The following is a 24154-nucleotide window of genomic DNA, read 5'->3' as shown; positions in this document are numbered from 1 at the left end:
TTTTCCAGTCCTGTGGCCACTGCTGAGTTTTCCAAATTTGCTGGCATATTGAGTGCAGCACTTTCACAGCATCATCTTTCAGGATTTGAAACAGCTCAACTGGAATTCCATCACCTCCACTAGCTTTGTTCATAGTGATGCTTTCTAAGGCCCACTTGACTTCACTTTCCAAGATGTCTGGCTCTAGATTAGTGATCACATCATCATGATTATCTGGGTCATGAAGATCTTTTTTGTACAGTTCTTCCGTGTATTCTTGTCACTTCTTCTTAATATCTTCTGCTTCTGTTAGGTCCAGACCATTTCTGTCCTTTATCGAGCCCATCTTTGCATGAAATGTTCCCTTGGTATCTCTAATTTTCTTGAAGAGATCTCTAGTCTTTCCCATTCTGTTGTTTTCCTCTATTTCTTTGCATTGATCGCTGAAGAAGGCTTTCTTATCTCTTCTTGCTATTCTTTGGAACTCTGCATTCAAGGTGTTGCAAAAACAGAACATTGCATCGTTTGGGACTTCCAGGCCAGTTCAGCAGCTAAACTAAAGTACCAAATACCAGCTCGTAGCGTGTAGACCATTTTAGAAAATGAACAAAAATGGTGATTTCCTGGCTGATGGTCCAGACATTGGACATGAAGCTAGACACCTCCCCACCCCCGACCCTCCTGGGAGCTGTCTGGGTGCTGAGGAAGTGCCTTAGCTGTGGGAGAAGAGAGGGAGGTGGAAGGTGGTATGGGACTTGGAGGCAGGGACTACCTCCTCAGCACCGGCTGGCCTCCGTCAGGCCCAGGGTCTGGCAGGTGGTGCCCCACCACTGCCAACGCCCCCCAAGCCCAGGGAGGCCTGTAGTTCTGGACACCCAGGACTGCCATAGGCACAGAGAGCTGCTGGTTAACACAGGGCAGACACAGGGCACTGGCAAGGCCCTTGGGGATTGCCCTGTTGACACACCGTGTCACATCCCCCCCTTCCCACTTGGGGAGGCCAAGTGGCCCTCGCTCCCTGGGACTCATGGGCATGTCGTGTTGATTGGGACCCAGCAGGTGACCTGAGATCACATAGGTCTCTGCTACAATAAGACGTGAAAGACAAGATTCCCACCAACTCTTCACCATTAGTGACAAAGTCCCATCAGGAGGGGTCCCAACCACAGAATCATGAGGAGGCTGCAGCAAACACTGGAAGTCACACCTGCAAAGCCCACGAGCCTAGTTAGGGAGTTTGGGGTCGACATGTACACGCTGCCGCATTTCAAGTGGCTAGCCACCAAGGTCCTACTGCATAGCATAGGGAACTCTGCTCAATGTTATGTGGCCGCCTGGATGGGAGGGGAGTTCAGGGGGAAATGGATATGTACATGTATGCGTATGGCTGAGTCCCTTCGCTGCCCACCTGAAACTATCACAACATTGTTAATCGGCTGTACTCCAATACAAAATAAAAGTTAAAAAAAAAGCAAACCGGTTATTCCCATGTGAAACATCTCAGAACAAGCCAGAAAATTTTAAACTGTGCTTACCTGGGGTTAGGGAGGATACCCTGCCTAGAATTTACGCCCTCTCAGGGTCAAGGACACACACAGGTCCCCTTGTGCCTGGGTTTCTGCTTCTGCCATACTTTCCGACAGGAAACCCGGGGGCAGGCGGGGCTCAGCGCCTCTGTCAGGTGTTAATCTGTCAGCTTCACCGCCTTGAGCTTCTGCAGCAGGCTCCCTCTTAATCCTCAGATGGATTGGGTCAAGCTTCAGACATACTCTAGACTCCACAAGTTCTTTATGTTTTGGGGTTTTTTTTTCTATTCGTGTCTGTTAATCAAGGACATTTTAATCTATTTTTATTGAAGTATAGTTGATTTACATACAATGTAGTAATTTCTGCTCTACAGCAAAGTGATTCTGTTATACATATATATATTCTTTTTTAAATATTATTTTCCATTATGGTTTATTATAGGATATTGAATGTAGTTTTCCTGTTCTATACATTAGGATTTGTTGTTTATCCATTCTCTCTATAAAAGCTTATATCTGCTGACCCCAACCTCCCACTTCATCTCCTCTCTGACCTCCCCTGCTCGGCAACTACTAGTCTGTTCTCTGTGAAGGACAGTTTTAAAGTGTGTCTTTAAAATTTTTTATTTATTTTACTTTTTGGCCATGCCGTGTGCCTTGTGGGATCTTCGTTCCCCCTCAGGGATTGAACCTGGGCCACGGCGTGAAAGCACCGAATCCTAACCGCTGGGCCACCAGGGAATTCCCAAGTGTGTCTTTTTTAAGAATAATTTTTATTCAGGATAAGTGATCACATCCCAGGAAATTAGGAAAACAGAAATAAAGGTTTCAAATACCACCGTCTTTCTCCTTTTGTGACAATGACAGTTTATTAGCTAGCATTCTGGCGTCTGCCTGTGCCTGTCTTACTGAGTGTTCCAATTTCTGTCATGAAAACTGGACATGTTGGACTTCCCTGGTGGTCCACTGATTAAGACTCCACGCTTCTACTGCCAGGGCGCCACTGAGTCCCTGGTCGGGGAGGTGCTGTGTGCTGTATGGTGCAGCCAAAAAAAACAATAAACAAAAAAATTTGGATGTCTTATTATTGTCAAATTCTAGATGCTTATAAGGCTTCTACTTCCTAAAGAAGTATAAGAAAATAAGTAACTTTTAAAACTTTGGTTTATTGAAGATAACTTATGTAAAAATTTATTATTTTAAACTATCATTGTTAGGTAAATTATTTATTATGTCAATTACCATTATTATTACATAAGAAGTTATCCTTTGTCAGAGCACAGTTCAGATCAGCAAATGGACAGAGGCAAGTAACCATCACACACTCAAGATATCATATACTTCTGGCAACCCCAAATCTAGTGCCCCTTCCCACCTCCAGCCCCTCCAGCTCATCTGCTGTTTCTGTAGTTGTGTCATTTCCAGAATCTCATGTAAATGGGATCACACGATACGCAGCTCTTCTTGTCTGGCTTTTTTGCACTTTGCACAGTGCTTTGAAAGTCTTCCTGACGTTTCAGGGTCGGCAGTCTGTCCGTTCTTGTTGCCGAGTAGTATTCCCTCACGTGGATACATTGACATGTGGTTGTTTCCAGTCTGGAGGGTGGCATGGCCAGAGCTGCAGTGACGTTGTATGCAGATCTTGGTGTGGGAATGCAAAATGGAACAGGCCACTCTGGGAAACACACAGCATTGAGATTCCCAAGCATTCCCATCCTCACCAATACCTAATAATGCCATCATTTTCATTTTAGTCGTTAGTAGACATGTTGTGGTGTTCTGTTGAGATTTTAATTTGATTCCCCTCATGACTAATGATAGTGGGCATTTTCTCGTGTGAGTATTTGCCATATCTTCTTTGATGAGGTATATGTTGCTCATTTTAAAAAATTGAAGTATAGTTGATTACAGTGTTTCAGGTATACAGCAAACAGCAAAGTGACTCAGATCTATTATAAATAGATATCTATTGTGTTGTTGTCGTTTAGTCACTAAGTTGTATCTGACTTTTTGTGTGACTCTGTGGACTGTAGTCTGCTAGGCTTCTCTGTCCATGAGATTTCCCAGGCAAGAATACTAGAGTGGGTTGCCATTTCCTTCTCCAGGGGATCTTCCCAACCCAGGGACTGAACCCACGTCTCCTGCTTGGCAAGTGGATTCTTTACCACTGAGCCACTTGGGAAGCCCACATATTGTAAGATGTTGAATATAGTTCTCTGAGCTAGTTTATCTATTTTATATATAGTAGAGTGTATTTGTTGGAGAAGGCAATGGCACCCCACTCCAGTACTCTTGCCTGGAAAACCCCATGGACGGAGGAGCCTGGTGGGCTGCAGTCCATGGGCTCACTAGGAGTCGGACACAACTGAGCGACTTCACTTTCACTTTTCACTTTCATGCATTGGAGAAGGAAATGGCAACCCACTCCAGTGTTCTTGCCTGGAGAATCCCAGGGACGGGGGAGCCTGGTGGGCTGCCGTCTATGGGGTCGCACAGAGTCGGACACGACTGAAGTGACTTAGCAGCAGCAGCAGCAGAGTGTATCTGTTAATCTCAAATTCCCAATGCATCCCTCCAACCCCTTTCCCCCTTGGTAACCTTGAGTTTGTTTTCTATGTCTGTGAGTCTATTTCTATTTTGTAAATAAGTTCATATGTATTATTTTTTTTAGATTACACATTTAAGTGATACCGTGTATTTGTCTTTCTCTGACTTACTCCACTTAATATGATAATCTCTAGGTCCAATCCATGTTGTTGCAAATGGCATTATTTCATTCTTTTTTATGGCTGAGTAATCACTTATATATACACCATATCTTCTTTATCCATTCATCTGTCAATGGACATGTAGATGGCTTTCATGTATTGGGTATTGTAAATAGTGCTGCTATAAACACTGGGGTGCATATATCTTTTCAAATTAGAGCTTTCATCTTTTCCAGATACATGCCCAGGAGTGGGATTGCTGGATCACATGGTAACGTTATTTTTAGTTTTTAAAGGAACATGCACACTGTTCTCTGTAGAGGCTGCACCAATTTACATTCCTACCAACAGTGTAGGAGGATTCCTTTCTCTTCACACCCTCTCCAGCATTTATTGTTTGTGCTTTTTTGAAGTATTCATTTGTTTGGGCAAGTTGGGTCTTGGTTGCATCACGTGGGGTCTCTGCTGGTGGCACATGGCTCTCTAGTTGTGGCATGTGGGCTCCAGGAGGACATGGGCTCTCTAGTTGTGGCGTGTGGGCTCCAGGAGCACGTGGCTCTCTAGTTGTGGCATGTGGGCTCCAGGAGCACGTGGGCGCAGTAGTTTGGGCACAAGGGCTTAGTTTCTCTGCAGCATGTGGGAATTTTAGTTCCCCAACCAGGGACTGAACCCACGTCTTCTGCATTGCAAGTCAGATTCTTAACCACTGGACCACCAGGGAAATCCCAGTTATTCATAGTTTTTGATTATGACCATTTTGACTGGTGGGCTTCCCTCATAGCTCAGTTGGTAAAGAATCCACCTGCAATGCAGGAGACCCTGGTTCAATTCCTGGATTGGGAAGATCCACTGGAGAAGGGATAAGGGATAGGCTCCCCACTCCAGTATACTTGGGCTTCCCTGGTGGCTCAGCTGGTAAAGAAGCTGCCTACAATGCAGGAGACCTGGGTTTGATCCCTGGGTTGGGAAGATCCCCTGGAGAAGGGAAAGGCTACCCACTCCAGTATTCTGGCCTGGAGAATTCCATGGACTGTATAATCCATGGGGTTGCAAAGAGTCAGACACGACTGAGCAACTTTCACTTTCACTTTGATTATGACCATTCTGAGTGGTGTGTGGTGATATCCATTGTAGTTTTGATTTGCATTTCTCTAAATATTAGCCATATTGAGCATCTTTGGCTATCTGTATACCTTCTTTGGAGAAACGTATGTTTAGATTTTCTGCGTATTTTTTGATTGGGTTGTTTGGTTTTTTGATATTGAGCTATTTGAACTGTTTGTATATATTGGAAGTTAATCCCTTGTCGGTCGTATCATTTGCAAATATTTCCTCCCAGTCTGTATGTTTTCTTTTTTTGTTTATGATTTCCTTCACTGTGAAAAAGCTTCTCAGTCCCATTTGTTTATTTTAACATTTTATTTTGATTCAGTCCCATTTGTTTATTTTTTCTTTTATTTTATATTTTAAATGTGATGGCTCTTTATTGATGTGTGTATGCTTTCTGGTTGTGGAGAGTTGGGACTGCTCTCTAATCACAGTACATGGGCTTCTCATTGCAGTGGCTTCTCTTATTGTGGAGCACAGGCTCTAGACAGGCAGGCTTCTAGTTGCAGCTAGTGGGCTGCATAGCACAGGCGCAGCAGTTGTGGTGCATAGTCCCATGGCACGTGGGATCTTTCCAGGCCAGAGATCAAACTGGTGTCCCCTGCATTGCAAGGCAGATTCTCAACCACTGGACCACCAGGGAAGTCCCCATTTGTTTATTTTTGCTTTTGTTTCCATTACTCTATGAGATGGATCAAAAAAAATATTACTGCAATTTATTTTAAAGAGTGTTCAGCCTATATTTTCCTCTAGGAGTTTTATAGTATCTGGCTTTATATTTAAGTCTTTAATTTATTTTGAGTGTATTTTTGTATATGGTGTTAGAGAATGTTCTAATTTCATTCTTTTGCAAGTAGCTGTCTGGTTTTCCCAGCACTTGTTATTGAAGAGACTGTCTGTTCTCCGTTGTATATTCTTGTCTCCTTTGTTTAGATTAATTGACCGTGTTTGGGGGTTTATTTCCAGACTCTATTCTGTTCCATTGATCTATGCATCTGCTGTGTGTGTGTGTGTGTGTGTGTGTGTGTGTGTGGGTGTGTGCCAGTACCATATTGTTTTGATCACTGTAGCTTCATAGTATAGTTGAAGTCAGGGAGTGTGATTTCTCCAGCTTGTTCTTCTTTCTCAAGATTGTTTTGGCTATTCAGAATATTTTGTGTTTTCATACAAATTTTAAAAGTTATTGTTCCGGGAGTGCGTGGCGCCCTTCACCCTCGAGTACTGAGTCTTCCTCAAAAATGAAAAAGGACGATATATCTCTCCATTTCATGATATTCCAATTTATGCAGATAAGGAAGTGTTTCACATGGTTGTTGAAGTACCACGCTGGTCGAATGCAAAAATGGAGATTGCTACAAAGGACCCTTTAAACCCAATTAAACAAGATGTGAAGAAAGGAAAACTCCGTTATGTTGCAAATCTGTTCCCTTATAAAGGATATATCTGGAACTATGGTGCCATCCCTCAGACTTGGGAAGACCCAGGACACAATGACAAACACACTGGCTGTTGTGGTGACAATGACCCAATTGATGTTTGTGAAATTGGAAGCAAGGTGTGTGCACGAGGGGAAATTATCAGAGTGAAAGTTCTGGGCATTCTGGTGATGATTGACGAAGGGGAAACCGACTGGAAAGTCATTGCTATTAACGTGGAAGACCCTGATGCAGCCAATTATAATGATATTAATGATGTCAAGCAGCTGAAACCTGGCTACCTGGAAGCTACTGTGGATTGGTTTAGGAGGTACAAGGTTCCAGATGGAAAACCTGAGAATGAGTTTGCTTTCAATGCAGAATTTAAAGATAAGAACTTTGCATTTGACATTATTGAAAGCACTCATGACTATTGGAGAGCATTAGTGACTAAGAAAACTGATGGGAAAGGAATCAGCTGCATGAACACCACGGTGTCTGAGAGCCCCTTCCAGTGTGATCCTGATGCTGCCAAAGCCATTGTGGATGCTTTACCACCACCATGTGAATCTGCCTGCACAATACCAACAGATGTGGATAAGTGGTTCCATCACCAGAAAAACTAAGGAAATTTCTCTGGAATACAAGCTGATATTGCTGCATCCTACTTGTCGGAAAGTGTTAGATGTGAACGTAGTAGCTTTTCCAAGCTTTAAACTTATAGAACTAATCAGTCAGATTCTGCTGTCACCAATCCAATATATTCATACATGATCCATCTAAGAGCATTTATCATGTCAACTAAGGTAACTTTTAGTTCCTGCTTAAATATGAAGGCAGTTGTAGTTTGGAAGTCATCTGTGACTGAGTATGCAAGATAAGTACATATTGGATGTATATGTTTGCCATGGGTTAGGAAATAAAAATTATTTTGTTTCAACTTGAAAAAAAAAAAAAGTTATTGTTCCAGTTCTGTGGAAAATGCTGCTGGTGATTTGTTAGGGATTACACTGAATCTGTAGATTGCCTTGGGTAGTATGGTCATCTTGACAATATTGATTCTTCCAACCCAGGAATACAATATATCTTTCCATCTATTTGTGTCATCTTCAGTTTCTTTCATCAGTATCTTTTAGTTTTCAGAGTGCAGGGTTGTTTTTTTTTTAATGTGTAATGATGACAGACTTTATTTTGGGGGGCTCCAAAATCACTGCAGATGGTGACTACAGCCATGAAATTAAAAGACGCTTACTCCTTGGAAGAAAAGTTATGACCAACCTAGATGGCATGTTAAAAAGCAGAGATATTACCTTGCCAACAAAGGCCCGTCTAGTCAAGGCTATGGTTTTTCCAGTAGTCATGTATGGATGTGAGAGTTGGACTATAAAGAAAGCTGAGTGCCGAAGAATTGATGCTTTTGAACTGTGGTGTTGGAGAAGACTCTTGAGAGTCCCTTGGACTGCAAGGAGATCCAACCAGTCCATCCTAAAGGAAATTAGTCCTGAATATTCATTGGAAGGACTGATGTTGAAGCTGAAACTCCAATACTTTGGCCACCTGATGCAAAGAACTGACTCATTGGAAAAGACCCTGATGCTGGGAAAGATTGAAGGCAGGAGGAGATGGGGATGACAGAGATGGTTGGATGGCATCACCAATGCAATGGACATGAGTTTGAGCAGGCTCCAGGAGTTGGTGATGGACAGGGAGGTCTGGTGTGCTGCAGTCCATGGGGTCACAAAGAGTCGGACACAACTGAGTGACTGAACTGACTGACTAATGATGTTTACTGCTACATTGATGAGATGAGAAAAAAAAACAAAACTGGATAAAGCCTAATTGTATGCCAATGAGGTATTTAAAGTTCTATTTGGTCATTGAAAAGAATTAAGGGAAAAAATGTCTCACACACAAAAATTCAAATTCCATTATCCAGAATCTGCAGTTTTTAACTTGACTTTACTTATGGGCATGTCCATGGCCAGTATGCTGAGAGAATTTGAAGAGACAGCCACCTGTGTTCCTCCCAGCCACACCATTTACTCAAATGCCCTGAGCTTCATGTTCAAGAGTGCCAAACTGAGATAGCAGCATTTTCTTTCCAAGATTATGATCACAACTAAAGGAGATGGGCTGGCAGTGACCACTCCTCACAACCAAGCACAAGCCAACAGTTTCCTGTCCTTCCTCCTCCTATCATCACAATATTAGAAGAGTTTTAGACTAGGGCTTGAGAAGGGTAATAGTTCCAGCACATTAGAAAATAGTAGTCAAGATTCAACCACTGTTGGGACTTCCCTGGTGGTTCAGTGGTTAGGAGTCCATGCTTCCACTGCAGGAGACATGGGTTTGATCTCTTGTTGGGGAATTAAGATCCTACATGTTGTGTAGTGTGGCTAAAAAAATAAATAATATTTGAAAGCAGTGCAAAGTTTTTTTTTAATATTCGACTAATACTAATAGAGTTGGTTTCCTAATTTCTTTCTCTTCACTCTATGAGCTTCCTCCCAGTAGGGTACCACCATACACATTGGTGTTCTGATGTCCTGGCTTTGCTCTTTCAATTTTGGCAGTGAATGCCAGCATCAAGTCAAGTCCATGGATGGTGAGCTTGAAGCCTACAAGAAATCCATCATGAAGGAGGAAGAAAAGAATGAGAAGCTGGCCAGCATCCTGAACCGGGCAGAGACAGAAGCCAACCTGATGCAGAAACTGACTTCACAGTGCCTGACTAAGGAGGAGGCCCTGCAGAATGAGTTTAACACCTACAGGCTCACCCTGCTGGACACAGAGGATGCACTGGGCAAGGCCCATGTGGTACAGTCATGTCCCCCACCAGCAGGGCAAGCCTCCCCACTCTGCCGCATAGTATCCACCCTCTGACTCTTCCTTTCTAGGAATACATGACAACTATGGGAGAATTGCAGACTCTCCACCAGGCCATCCAGCACGAGCTGGAGCTGAGGAGGAAGATGGATGCCTCCATCACGGAGAAGCTGCAGGAGCACATGACCTCCAACAAGATGACCAAATACTTCCACCAGCTCATCCTGAAGCTCCAGAAGGAAAAGACCAACCTGGTATGCCAGCTGCACACACCTGGGCCACAATGGGTGGATGCTTTCATGGTGCTCAAACATTGGGCAGCTCTAGTGGGGACAGACCACAGTGGAAGGGCACTGAGCATGTCCATTCACCTTTCATTTTTGTCTAGTTGTAAAAGTAATGCATTTTTATTGTGGAAAACCTGGAAATATGAAAAGGCATAAGAAGAAACTAAGACAGCTGCAATCCCACCATCCACAGATAATCTCTTCTGAAACTTGGGTGTATTTCCTTCTGGAAATTTTTCTAAACACACATGGCCATAATCATACACACAAAGACACACAGAAACACACATTCACATACACATCCCCACATGCACACATGAGCAAACATAAGCACACAGATTCACACACACACACACACACATTTGTTTAACCTGTTCACATACATGAACAGACATGTGAAGATACATATGCACACACAACCTGAGAGGACATAGAACTCTTACTATATATCAGTCTTTAAACCACTCTAATCCATTTTCATTAATTTTACTGAAACACAACACAGAGTGAAAAGTGCACAAACAACAAGTGTAGGAGCCCATTAATTTTTCACTGTGTGTGTAGTGTTTTATTTTACATTATTGGTCATATTTAACATAACATTTTCCATAAATGTTATTAGAAAAAGTGCCTGTTGGTTTATGCATCGCATTTTATCCTTCAAATATACATGTTTTCTTTAATAATTCTCTCTTTGGACACTTAAAGTTGTTTCTATGTTTTAAACTTTAGAAATAACTCAGCACTGAACATACCTGTTCACACATCTTTGTCCACATGTCTGAGGATAAATTGCTGCAGCAGAGACCCTGGTCAAATTGGTAGGAGCATTTACAATGAATCATGGAGTAGCCTGACCCTCTGCTTTCCCAGAATGTGCCTGAAGGTCCTGAGTGTGACTGGCCCTTCTGGACTGAGGACCCAATCCTTATCCCTGGAAAGAGCTCTCTTTTGCTCCCCCAGGGTCTTTCCTTTCTCTGAGCAGGGGTCCCTATGTCCTGAAAAAAGCAATTTGCTACTTAGGTTGTTTCTTCTTTGGCTCTTCCTGTGTGACCCCCTGCCTCAGGGTGCTGTCTACGTGGCTTGCTAGAACTCTGAGGCACCTCATGCCTCCAGATACCTGGGAGGAGAAAAGCTGGCTCCTGGCTTGCTTGTGCCCAGGAACTGAGGAGAGGGGGCTGGAGCCAAGACTGTGCATGCCTGGGTCTCCTTGAGATGTCCTGGATGATGCTAGTGGAGTCCTGCCAGTTCTTATTCCAGGAAGTGGGGGCAAGACTACCTGCTGGGAGCAAAACAATGGGGCCCAAGTGTGCACTGGAAAAGTTACGCAGTGTGGTGAGTGTCAAATAAACTTGCCCGGCCCTGATGCAACATCACAGAGGCTGATCCCCAGGCTCCCTGGTGTCCCCCTTTCCCAGTCACCCATGTGGGCAACACATGTGCTAACACCCATGTCCACAGGTGGGCAGTAAAGTCCTCAGTCAGCATTTGTTGGAACACTTGGCGGGTGATAGGTGTACTACCACCTATGTCCACAGGACAGCAGTAAGGAGTACTGGACCAGCATGTGGTGCAGAAATTCATGGTCAGTAGGTGTACTACCACCCATGTCCACGGGAGGACAGTAAAGGGTCCTGGGCCAGCATTTGTTGGAGCACTTGGTGGGCAGTAGGCGTACTACCACCATGTCCACAGAAGGGCAGTAAAGAGTCCCAGGCCAGCATTTGTGCACTTGGTGGGATACAGGTGTACTACCACCCATGTCCACATGAGGGCAGTAAAGAGTCCTGGGCTAGCGTTTATTGCAAAAATTCGTGGGGTAGGAGTATTACCACCCATGTCCACAGGAGGGCGGTAAAGAGACTTGAACCAGCATTTATTGCAAAAATTCATGGTCAGCAGGTGTACTGCTACCCACGTCCACAGGAGGGCAATAAAGAGTCCTGGACCAGCATTTATTACAAAAATGCGTGGGCAGAAGGTGCACTACCACCCATGTTCACAGGAGGGCAATAAAGTCCTGGGCTAGCATTTGTTGGAACAGTTGGTGTGTGGCAGGTGTACTACCACCCGTGTCCATAGGAAGGCAGTAAAGAGTTCTGGGCCAGCATTTGTTGGAACACTTGGTGGGTGGCTGATGTACTACCATCTGTGTCCACACGAGGGCAGTAAAGTCCTGGGCCAACATTTGTTGGAACAGTTGGTGGGTGGCAGGTGTACTACCACCCATGTCCACAGGAAGGCAGTAAAGAGTCCTGAACCAGCATGTATTGGAGCGCTTTGTGGGCAGTAGGTGTACTACTATTCATGTCCACATGAGGGCAATAAAGAGTCCTGGGCCAGCATTTATTGCAATAGCCAATAGCAAATCCAGCTCTTGAAAGGAGGCACTTCTCCAACTGCTCAATACCCCTGTGGCCTGGTGACAAACAGGATATCTGGGACAGGGAGCAGAAGTTGTAGAGGGACAGAATCATCCAGAGCTGTGTTCAGAGGGATTGCAGGCATAGGTGAACCATGGGGTCTACACAGTTAATAAAGGAGCAGTACTGATGTCCCAGGAGGAGGCCAGGGTGGTCTCAACATGGGGGACAAACAGCCTGAGGAGGCTGAGGGGAGGTCAGGGTGCTCTGGTTGGCCTCTTTGGTGGCTGAAAGGAGACTTAGGAACTGAAGCCCTTCCAGTATGGTGAGGAAGCACGGTCCCTGTGAAGACCTGGCAACCTTGGATAATCTTGGCAAAGAAAGGGATGGGTGGATAACCAGAGCTCAGAGGAGCCAAAGGGGCCAAGTTGTGACCATAGGGAGCTGGTTGCCTTGAGATGCTGGCAAGATCTGACTTTAAACCTAGGGATGTCCTGGAAAGCCAGGCATGATAGTTGGTCAGAGAGTGGGTGTTTGACAAAGCCAGCTGGGGTCACGTGGGGGAAGAGAAGAGATGACTGGAGCATGGGCAGGAGTTGGTGGGAGCCGCAGGCTGATAAACAGCTGAGGATTTGCATGGGCAGGAGCCGCTGGGCAGCCAACAGTGAGAGGCTGGCTGGCAAGGTCAAGGCATAGCCACAGTCCAGGGAAAAGGGCCCTGACACCAAAGTGAGCCTGAGCTGCCTCCCTCCCTAATTCTCACAAGTGTCCTTACAATCAACTCTCCACTGTAGGAAAGAATGGAGCAAATCTGTCTTCTGAAACCTGTAGAGGAGGTAGGGTGGGCTGGCTCAGCCTTCAGGACAGAGGGCAGGTCCAAGGAGCCCTGGGCAGCTCTGCCCTGGGCTGAAGCTCCCAACCCCAAAACCATGGTTGGCAAGAGTTCCAGGATCACAAGCCTCTGGCCAGGTGGTAAATGACACCCCACAGTACAATCTTTTCTCTCCAGGACGGTGTCCAATTTTTTAGTGAAATGCAAAGGACATTTGTCCCATAAAATAGAAGTTAGAAGCTGGCATTTGTCATAGCATTATTTCGAGTAGGAATGTTGATGACAGACGACAAGCTCAAAGAGGGCAGGCATGCTGGTTTTCTTCACCAAAAGCACATGAGCTGTCGACAGCAGGGCCCCTGTACTTGTGGAACAGATGACATTCCCAGGGACAGCTGTGACTTGCTTCCCAATCTCTGTTACAAATATGACTGAGTGTTATACAACCATTAAAAATGACATGACGTGTCAAATTGAAACGTGGCTTTCAAAGCTATATGTACAGTGTGACCCTGTTTTTGTTTGGGCAGGGAGGAGGAGGGTTTATATACAAAGTCAAGAAGGCAGGATAGATTCTAAATAGTGATGCTGGATAACTATGTGGCAGGCTTACGGGTGATCATCTGTATTTTTACATTTCCCCATTTCAATGTATTTTACTGTTTGATAAGAAGAGATAATAATATCAGCTTTCTTTTTTTGTGAGGAATCATTAGTGTCAAACAAGTAAGTCCTTTGACAGGTCATAAGGTGGAGAAAAAACCAACATCCTCCTCTGTTTTAGAATTTCTCCAGATGAATATCCAGATCAAGGAAAACAAGAAGCCAACCAGCTCATGTGGAGCCTCTCAGAAAGAGGGAAAAAGTTCAGACTTGTTCCCTTCTGCTTATTCAGGTGACACATCTTTCCAAAATTGACGGTGACATTGCTCAGGCCACCCTGGACGTCACGAACACCAACTGCAGGCTGGACATGCATCAGAAGACGCTGGCTGAGCTGGACAAGGAAGTGAAAAAAGTCAGCGACCTCATCACCAACAGTGAAAATGAAATTTCCAGGCGCACGATCCTGATTGAAAGAAAGCAAGGCCTCATCAACTTCTTCAACAAGCAGCTGGAGCAGATGGTTTCTGAACTTGGGGTAGGACCCCGGGACCAGGAGAGGCCACTCGGGTTGATATCTGTGCCTGGCCATTTCCGAAACTGCTTATGTTCAGGAACGGACTCATGTAGGACACAGGCGTTCCCACCCTACCCCTCTTACGGGTGAAATGTACATGTCTGTGTAGAATGCTGACTCAGGGGCTGTCTGCAGACCTTCTATGTGGAGCCACATAGTCAATATTTCAGGTGTTATGGACCATACGGTCTCTGTTGCAACCCCTCACCCTAGCGGTTACAAGGAGGAGCCACAGGCAGTAGGTAAACAGACGAGTGTGCCCATGTGCAATGAAACCTTACTTATGGCCCCTGAAGTCTGGATTCAGTATAACTTCCGCCTGGCACGAAATTGTCTTCTTTTGATATTTTGTGTGTCCCATGGACTATGTGAAGACAGGCAGCAGGAAGGATCTCACTCACCGCTGCTCTTAGTGGTCTGATGGGTTTGAGGCTTGAAGTTCTACAGGTTATCCAGTGTCCCTGACCTGAGGACCCCACAACAGCCTCAAATCCCAAAGCAGCAGGGGCAGTCGGTGGGCACGCTCTTAGGTAGACCCCAACCAGAGCGTGGTCTCAGAGCTGCAACCCGAATGGATTCCAAGGGAGTAAAGACCCTAACCTATGACAGTCTGTTGTGAAAAGACTATTTGCAAAGCCCTTTTGGGAAACAGAGGCCCCACAAGACTGGGGCAGGGTGGGGCCAGGCCAGTGGAGGGAAGGGAAGGGGGTGGCAGACTGGCAAATCACCAAAACAGAATCTCCCACAGCAGGTCACACGATATGGCCTGGGACTGCAGAAGAGGGGACACAACGACAGGGCCCCTAGGCCCTCTGAGTAAAGATCCCCCCACTCAGCATACAGAGGCATGGTCTTAGGTGTCCCCGCCCTCTGCAGCCCACCTGAGTTTAGGGACTCAGCCTGCTTTCTGGTGAACATCGCTTTCAGGGGGAAGAAGTGGGGCCCCTGGAGCTGGAGATCAAGAGGCTGACCAAGCTGATCGAGGAAAACAACACCAGCGTGACACAGGCCCAGGTGACCTGGCTGCGGCTGCAGCAAGAGATGGTGAAGGTCACGCAGGAGCGCGAGGAGCACCTGATCTCCCTGAACATGTCCAAGAAGGAGATCCACATCCTGGAGCAGAAGAAAATACGGATAGAAAGTGAGCTCCCCTGCCCAGCCCCTCCACAGCACCTGCTGAGGCTTTCTGGGGCCACCTGGTCCCACCGGGTCAGCCGGGCCGGCAGCCCCACAGGAAGTGCTGCCGGTGTCCTGGGCCCACTCTGCCTGGACACATCGTGCCTGTTTCTTCCCAGAGATCCTGCCGCCTTCTTGTCCGCCCCTCGGGGCGCCCAAACCTGCTTGTGCGAGGTCGGGGTCGTTGCTTTCCACCCCCTACCCCAGAGCTTGCTCGCCTTTCCTGGGGACTCAGTGTCTGAGCGGCAACCACGTCCCCTTCTGCCTCCGCCGTCTGGGTGGGGATGCCCGAGGGTCAGCGGGGAGGGAGGGCGCCGTGGGCACAGACCCCCGATCACAACCCCCAGGGGCCACTCCCCACCCCCGGCCACCCTCCCCACAGACAAGATCAACCAGGAGAAGAAGGAGCAGAAGCAGATCGAGCGCCACAAGAAGGACCTGGACAACGATCTGAAGAAGCTCAACTTGCTGATGAACCAGAACCGGTGCAGCTCCGAGGAGCTACAGCAGGACAACCTGGCCACGGAGGGCGAGTTCGTGCGCTCGCTCAAGGTGCGCTCCGGGCTCAGAGCGGATGGGCGGGGCAAGCAGGTGCGCGCAGCCCTCGGCCCCGCCCACCGCCCCCTGTCCTCCCCACGCAGGCCTCAGAGCGGGAGACCATCGAGATGCAGGAGAAGCTGAATCAGCTGAGCGAGGAGAAGGCAGCCGTGCTCAACAGCCTGGTGGAGGCGGAGTGAGTGCCCAGGCGCCGGTCCGGAGAGTCGCTGCCCACGGTTCACGGAAACCAGTTGCGGGGCGGGAGGGGGGGGGGCCGGGGGAGGCACGGTCCTGGAACCTGAGCGGATTCCCTGGGAACAGCGAGTTCTGTGCCTCCGGGCAGCCCTTCTGCAAAGCCATGATGGCGATCACTGGAAGTGGAGTGGCTTCCCTCAGGACAGACTTTAAAACCTGTGTGATCTTTCTGGTGCCTGATTATGAGAGTAACCCAGACCCAACGGTAAGCATTGTAAACCATAGCAATGAGTGCAGAGTAGAAAGGAGAATCACGCTTAATCCAGCCCTCTTCCTTTACCATTTTCTCTGTGGGTTTCTTTCCCTCTTTTTTTTGTTTTAAACCATAGTGCGATGTTCTCTGTCTGCCTTTGAAGCAGCCTTTATTATATTTTCCTGTGGATGTCTTCCCCCTCGGGGTGCACGGGTCTGCGTTCCAAGCTGGAAGGACCCCTGAGCTGCCCTTTGTGCACCCTAATTGGCGTCATGTGCTTTCCAAGGCGCTGAGCGGCAAACGGACCATCCGTTCCCTGCGTTTTGACAGAGTCAACACATAACACTACCTGGAACTTTTTCAGGGGATCTTAGTGCCTCCAGGCTGCTATAACTCAACACCACAGGCTGGAGCTTTATAAACAACAGGAATTTGTTGCTCATAGTTCTTGAGGCCTGAAGTCCGAGATCAGGGTACTTGTGAGGTCGGGTGAGGGCTCTCTTCTGGGTTGCAGACTCCTCACTGTGTCCTCCCAGGGTGGCAAGAGAAGGGGAGCTTTCTGGGGTCTCTTTTATGAGCGCACTAATCCCATTCATGGGGACTCTACCCTCACGACCTCATCACCCGTGCCCCCACCAAAGACCCAGCATGAGGATTCCAACATGTTGATTTGCGAGGTGGGGACACAAACATTCAGACAACGGGTGGGGGGCATATGTCTTTGCTAACATTTTAATAGTTTTCAGGCTCTTGGTCTATTTAGGCTTTTGACTTCTCCTTATGTCAACTTCTGTCACTTATATTTGACTTACTCAGCTTCTCCTAAAGCTACATATCTGCCTTCTCCCTTGTCCCCCCTCTCTCTAGGTGAGGATGGCAGGCCTTGGGGTTGAGTTTACCTTCTGGTCCCCAAATGGGGGACATTTGTTTCTATTTAAACCCTTGCCTGGGTGCCTGCAAATTAAGCATGCCGCCTGCTCAGCAAGGGCAGCCTGCATCAGGAAGGCAAGGGTCTCCCAGCCTATCACACTGCTCCGTGAGCTCTGAGGCCATTCCAAGCACAGCACGCCCCAAGCACAGTGCGCCATGCTCACCGAAGCTCCAGAAAGAAAACCCTTTGTTCTGCAGCTCTTACACTGTCTCCCCTCCCCTTAAAGACACCAGATCATGCTTTGGGAGAAAAAAATCCAACTGGCAAAAGAGATGCGGGCCTCTGTGGATTCTGAGACAGGCCAGATGGAGATCCGGGCCATGAAGGCAGAGATACACAGGATGAAGGTGGGTGGAAGGAGGGAGGTGGGGGGCCTGGAGCTTGGGGTCCTAGGAAGAAACCGCTCTGGCACAGCAGCCTGCACTCCAAGCACACCAAGGAAACTCGCTGTTCCCCCTGCTGACTTTCTCCACCAGTGCCTGTCCAGTTCTTATTCTTACTGCACCAAAATGGTCACAGGACACACAGTGACCTGCACGGTATTCACAAATCACTATGTTACCCTCACTCCAAGCAAGCAATGTACTCCAGTATTTCTAAATGCTGACTGTGACCAATCCCCACCCAATCTCATGACCCACTGTGAGATGTATCCCACCATTGGACCAAAAAGACTCACTCAGTAACAGAGTGCAAGGAACACACCATGTTTCCCCATCGAGGCATGTTCTCTCTCTACTGTCATCTTTAGCTGGATTTCATTACCTTAAAAAAAAAAGGCTGGTAATTAAATCACAGGCTGTCACTGAGCCAAAGGTTTAGGAACTTAAGGATACAAATCACAGCAGGTCATAAAAAGAAATATATCACTTTTATAATTACATGGTCAATAATAACCCTGCTGGCTGAGTCCAGAGGAATTCTGATCAAATGCACCCATTAATAAGCACTCCATTTAACTGACTTTTCAAACCACAGAAGCCATGTATGTTGCTGCAGCAGGTCAAGCACTGTACCACAAAGCTTACACACACACACAACACACACAGGCGCACACACACAGAGACACACACACATACATAGGTGCACACATACACACAGGGAGACACACACACACAAATGGGACTGCCAGCCCCCTCCCTCCTAGTTGTGTTTCAGTTTTGTTTTCCTTCACCAAAATAGTACATATAACTTAGCAACTTATTCTTTTTTTAGTGATACAGACATGAACTTTCTTTAATAGTTGCAGAATATCCTATGGATACAACATAATTTAATGAAGCCTTCCCAGGTTGATGTGAAGATGCTGACTGTCTCCAGTTTGTTGCTGTTTGTCACTACAAACAATGTCACAATGACATCCTTATGGAAATCAGCATCCATATTTTGGGGGGTTTCTTTCTGGGCTGTCTTCTGTGTGCACTGATCTAAGAGCCCAAATCCACACCATCTTGATTTATTAAAATGTTTATTTATTTGACTGCACTGGGTCTAGTTGCAACACATGGTATCTCTAGTTGCAACATGTGGGATCTAGTTCCCTGACCAGGGACTGAACCCAGGCCCTCTGCCTTGGGAGCACAGAGTCTTAGCCACTGGACTGCCAGGGGAGTCCCCCTCTTGTTATTTTAAATCAACTTTATTGAGGAATAATTTATTTACAGGGCTTCCCTGGTGGTTCAGCAGTAAAGAACCTACCTGCAATGCAGGAGACATGAGTTTAATCACAGGGTCAGGAAGATCCCCTGGAGAAGGGAATGGCAACCCACTTCAGTATTCTTGTGCCAAGAATCCTGTGGACAGAGGAGCCTGACGAGCTACAGTTCATGGGGTTGCAAAAGAGCTGGCCATGACTTAGCGACTAAACAATAAACAAGCTTACATGCAGTAATGTGAACTCACTTGAAATGTCCAGTGTACATAACGTGGCCACCGCCCCATGGAGACGTGGACCATGCCTTCCTGTGCAGAAAGCTCTCAGACACCCCTCACAGCCCCACTCCCGCCACAGCCCAGCCCCCAGCCCCAGGCCCCAGAGACCCTTCAGGCCACCATCTCACAAAACCACGATGCCTTTTCCTAACAAGGCAATTAACCTTGGTGTGATACAGTTAACCAAACAACGAACTCTAAGCAGAAATCACTGTTTTTCTGGCTAATGTCCTTTTTCTACTCCAGGACCCAACCCTAGGCTGCATGTGGTCCTCAAGCGTCCCCATCTACCCGTCTCTGTCGGTTTCTCAGTGTCGCCCTGCTGACCTGGTATTCTTGACATGGACTGAAATCATTCTGACCAGCTGACAAAGCCCCCACGTTCCTTTCTTCCCTGGGGCATCACTCGCATGAGTTCCCCGCTGGTTCAGTTGGGTGCAGAGGGAGGCGGCGCGGGCCCCTCTCCTGCCCAGCCCCCCTGCCCTGTGCACCCAGGTCAAGCACGGGCAGCTCCTGAAGCAGCAGGAGAAGATGATTCGGGACATGGAGCTGGCCATCACCCGAAGAGATACCATCTCCACCCGGGCTGAGGGGCAGAGCAAGATGGACAAGAAGCTGTTCACCCGGACAGACTTCCATCACAAGCAGACCGAGCTCCAACGGAAGATCAGGGACATTCACAAGGTAGGGGAGCCGGGCCATGGGGAAGAGGCCCCGCCTCGGGCCCCCCGTCCACGGGTGGTCGGCTGGGTCATCGGCCCCACTGGCAGGCGTCCGTGCATGACCATCCAGGGCCGAATTTCTGAGGCACTTTCTCCGACTTGGGCTGAGATTTCACTCGGTCCTTCCAGCCTGCTTCTTGGGGGGTCCCTCCCCACCTCATCCCCCTTACCGCCTCTTCTGCCCCTCATTCCTGGAGCTGCGGTCCCAGCTGCTATGTTGGGGCTGTTTTATGAGAAAGACAAGTGGCAGTAGGGGCTGGGGGCTGGAAGGAGCTCAGCTCCTGAGTCAGACAGGCCACTTTCTTCTGGACTGGGGGACAAAAGTCTGAGCCCCACACCCCAAGTGCCGGTTCTGGGTCAAGACAGAGTGGTGGCCAGATCCACAGGTGCTTCCCAGGTGTCCCTACCGCCCTGCTCTGATCAGGCCTTTGCTTGGGAGTTTGTCTTGGGTTTAACAGAAGACCCGTGAGGCAGGTGCAGCTCAGGACTGGAAGCGGCCCTGTTTCTGCCCCCTCTTCTAACAGAAATGGCGTCAGGGAAGCATGGAGTGTTGGTGAAGAGTGTGAGCCCCTGTGTCACTGATGCCCAGTGGGTGCTGGGGATGGGCTGATGGGAACATGGAGGGCACCCACTCGAGCCCATGTCCCCGTCCACCTGGCCACATTGACCAACCATGCGGTGTGTGCGTGCCCAGGGAGGGGACCAGCTACGGCCCCTGCGCCGCCTCCTTTTGCCGTCACCAGGCCGGGCTCTGAGCTCAGATTTCCCTCAGCCCCCACTGGCTGGCTATGTGGCCTCAGTGAGTGAGAAACCTTCCACCCCCACAGTTCCTCATCTGTCAGTGGAGACAGGGGCAGTGACCCCTCCCAGAGAGGCAAGGGTTATCCTAGACAGAACCTGGCCTTGGAGCCCCACCATGTGTCCCAGCCCTGCTCTTCTACTCGTGGCTCAGGCATATTGTCTGACCTCTCTGTACCTTGGCTTACTGACCTGTGAAATGGGTCCTCACCTCGTGGTGTCACCCAGAGGACCAGGTGGAGAATGTTGGAATAGCCCTGGTCGGGGGAGTCCTGCATGAGGAAAGCATAGCTGAAAATGATGGATTTGATCCAGCTGCTCAATATTTGGACATTCCTGGAGGTGCAGAGGGGCCTTTTCTGGTCCTGGTTTGTGCATTTCTCTGCCATGTTGGCCACTCCTGGACTTTCTTTTATCCACCCCTCTCCACCCCTCCTGGCTCCCTAGGGGCCTCCTCTGCCCAGGTTGGCAACAGAATCCTCTCCCTACTGCCAGAGAGTATCCGGCCATGGCTCCCTCGCTGGCCTCCCCACCTGAGGCACTCTCCTACATCCCAGCTTTGGAATCCTCCCAGATTGTGTGCATAGAGAGTCCTGGGAGGTCCTCCCTGCCTGACTCTTCTCTGTCCGCTGAATAACTGGGGGCAGGGTCCCAGGATGCTCCTGTCTCACCACCCCCTCCTCCCCGCCTCAGGCCACCGAGGAATGCACCCAAACCATCCTGGAACTGGAAGAATCTCAAAAATCCATGAGTGACTCCCTCCTGGAGAAACAGGAGCAGTTGTCGAAGATGCAGGTTGAGGCCGACGAGCTCGAAGTTGAGCTGGACCAGCTGGCGACCCTCAAACGACAGGTAGGCAAGCCCCAGGGCCACAGGAACCCAGCAGCAAGGCCTGCTCTGGCCCAGCTAAGCCCAGGCTGATCACAGCAACCTACTGCTGTCATCCACCTCACATTGCTCATGAAGGCTCCATGGGCCAACACTGTCCTGGGTGCGAGGGGTAGAGCGAACAGAAAAGGTGACAACCCCTGCCCTCCCCGAGGTCACCATCTGAGGATGGGAGGACAGATAATCAAACTAATAAGCAAAATGATACCTCATTTCTGATGGTGACAGACACTCTGGAGGAAGAGGAAGCAGAGAAGGGGTGTCGGGTGGATGGGGGCAGCCCTAGGAGGCAGGGTGGTCAGAGATGGCCACACAGAGGAAGTGACATTTGAGTCAAAGTTTGAAGGGGAAGCAAGGGATTGAGCACTCCCAGGTACAGCAGGAGTGGAGGCTGCCCACGGCCCCGGGCTTGCAAGGCTTGGAGGGGACAGCACCATGACCATGGGCTGCTCCCTCAGGGATGGGGTGGGGGGAGTGACTTAGGATCACTGCAGTCATTTGGTTCTCACGATGAGTGTGGAATGTGAGGGCCGAGAGTGGACACAGGACCTGTCTTAGGCCATCATAGTTCTTAAGAAGGATGCATGGACCAGGGGTAGCCTCAGGCTGGTGAGAAGCCATCAGACTCCGCGCGTTATTTCAAAGCTGCCCCACTGGGATTTTCTGCTGGATTGAATATGGTGTGAGCAGAAGGCAGGGGTCACTCAGGGCTGCAGTGTTTGGGCCCGATCAACTTAGATGGGTGTGGTGGGCACGTGTCAGGTTGGACTGTGGGTGAGGGCGGGTCCATCAGCCCCTTCCCCTGGATCTGCCAAGCTTTCCCCTGGCGCATCCTCAAGTCGGGGTTCGTGCCAGGCCAGCAGGTGTCCTCTTTTGAACACCCATAGCCTGACATGGGGTCTCTTGTCCCTCCCAAGAATCTTTCTGAGCTCGTGGCCCTGCAGACGCGCCTCAAGTACCTGCAGGCCGTGAAGGACGGGCGGTACGTCTTCACGCACCACAATAAGCAGTCATTGCTGATGGAGCTCAAGCGTCTGCACGACAGGCTGGTCAGCATCAGCACCATCCTCGATCACGTGAAGGAAGAGTACCCCCAGTTCCAAGAGGCCCTGCTCAAGGTCAGCCAGTCCATCGCCAAAAGGCTGGAGTCATCCGGGTCCTAGAGAGCCAGATGACTCCAACCCCCACAAGGAGGAGACCAGTCTTGTGTGTCATCAGAACTGGAATCTTCCTGCCCTCAGAGAATGACACCATTTAAGAGAGACAGGGTGGCATTGTAGGAATTTTTTGTAGGAAATCCCTGCATTTGTGGTTCCATTTCGATGAGTGTTCCACTTGCAAAGGCAGTGTCAGTGAACACAAACCTGCATTCCCACGTTGGGCTAACTTCTCCTAGTAAAACTGGAAATACAGGCCTCTGCTCCTGCCCCCACCTCCAGCATAGGTTAAATCCAGATTCCCAACTTATGGGAGCAAGTCCAGGGGGATGTGAATCCCTGGCTGCGTCCGGAGGCCTAAAGCCTGAGGTGAGATCACACAGGTGTGTAAATACAGACCTCCCTTTGTCTCCCCACTTGTCCAGAGTCCTTGTCCACCCAGGGCGCCTCCCCCCACACTCTGACTCCCAAGCACCTGCTACCTATGCCTTCCCTGCAGTTTAAAGGGAAAATGTTCTATAATTTTAAATGTTTCAGCAGGAAAATAAAAATTTTTCCTGAGTGTGCGAGAAAAAGTGTATTTATTCTAAAATATTTCAGAAACGCAAACCCCACAAAGAAGCAGGGAAGCCCTCAATCCCACTCTGACACTGCTGTGTAGGGCTTTCTGTGCCTGGTTCCACCTGACAGGGTCACAGGATCCAACTTTTCACTTGAAAATTTTGCTCCTCTTTTATTATTATGATTAATTTATATTTGAGTATAGTTGCTTTGGGCTTCCCAGGTGGTGCTGCTTTCCCTGATAGCTCAGTTGGTAAAGAATCTGCCTGCAATGCAGGAGACCTGCATTGGATTGGATTCCTGGGTCAGGAAGATCCCCTGGAGAAGGGATAGGTTACCCACTCCAGTATTTTTTGGCTTTCCTTGTGGCTCAGCTGGTAAAGAATCCGCCTGCAATGTGGGAGAACTGGGTTCGATCCCTCGGTTGGGAAGATCCCCTGGAGAAGGGAAAGGCTACCCACTCCAGTATTCTGGCCTGGAGAATTCCATGAATTGTATAGTCCATGGGGTTGCAAAGAGTGGGACATGACTGAGCGACTTTCACTTTCACTTCAGGTGGCACTAGTGGTAAAGAACCTGCCTGCCAATGCAGGAGATGGAAGAGACGCAGGTTCAATATCTGAGTCACGTAGATGCCCTGGAGCAGGGCATGGAAACCAACTCCAGTATTCTTACCTGGAGAATCCCATGGACAGAAGAGCCCAGCGGTCTCAGTCCACGGGGTCGCAAGGAATCAGACACCACTGAAGCAACTTAGCTCATGGTTGCTTTACAATGTTGT

The 24154-nt window shown here is 48.5% G+C and overlaps 1 protein-coding gene across 1 annotated transcript in view; it reads left to right on the top strand.

Annotated features, from left to right (window-relative positions):
* Nucleotides 1-22818, top strand: part of CCDC40 (coiled-coil domain containing 40) — a 44559-nt gene extending 21741 nt beyond the window's left edge. The window contains exons 11-20 of the mRNA XM_052658160.1: nucleotides 9309-9552; nucleotides 9633-9815; nucleotides 13939-14184; nucleotides 15151-15364; nucleotides 15782-15951; nucleotides 16041-16132; nucleotides 17542-17662; nucleotides 19743-19931; nucleotides 21461-21619; nucleotides 22573-22818. Coding sequence (XP_052514120.1) covers nucleotides 9309-9552; nucleotides 9633-9815; nucleotides 13939-14184; nucleotides 15151-15364; nucleotides 15782-15951; nucleotides 16041-16132; nucleotides 17542-17662; nucleotides 19743-19931; nucleotides 21461-21619; nucleotides 22573-22818 — 1864 coding nt within the window. The remainder of the gene's footprint in view (nucleotides 1-9308; nucleotides 9553-9632; nucleotides 9816-13938; nucleotides 14185-15150; nucleotides 15365-15781; nucleotides 15952-16040; nucleotides 16133-17541; nucleotides 17663-19742; nucleotides 19932-21460; nucleotides 21620-22572) is intronic.
* The last annotated feature ends 1336 nt before the right edge of the window (nucleotides 22819-24154 follow it).

This window comes from Budorcas taxicolor, chromosome 19 (genome assembly GCF_023091745.1).
Source record: "Budorcas taxicolor isolate Tak-1 chromosome 19, Takin1.1, whole genome shotgun sequence".
Taxonomy (NCBI): domain Eukaryota; kingdom Metazoa; phylum Chordata; class Mammalia; order Artiodactyla; family Bovidae; genus Budorcas; species Budorcas taxicolor.
Note: the sequence above shows the minus strand (reverse complement) of the source record. Positions and strands in the feature narration are given on the sequence as shown.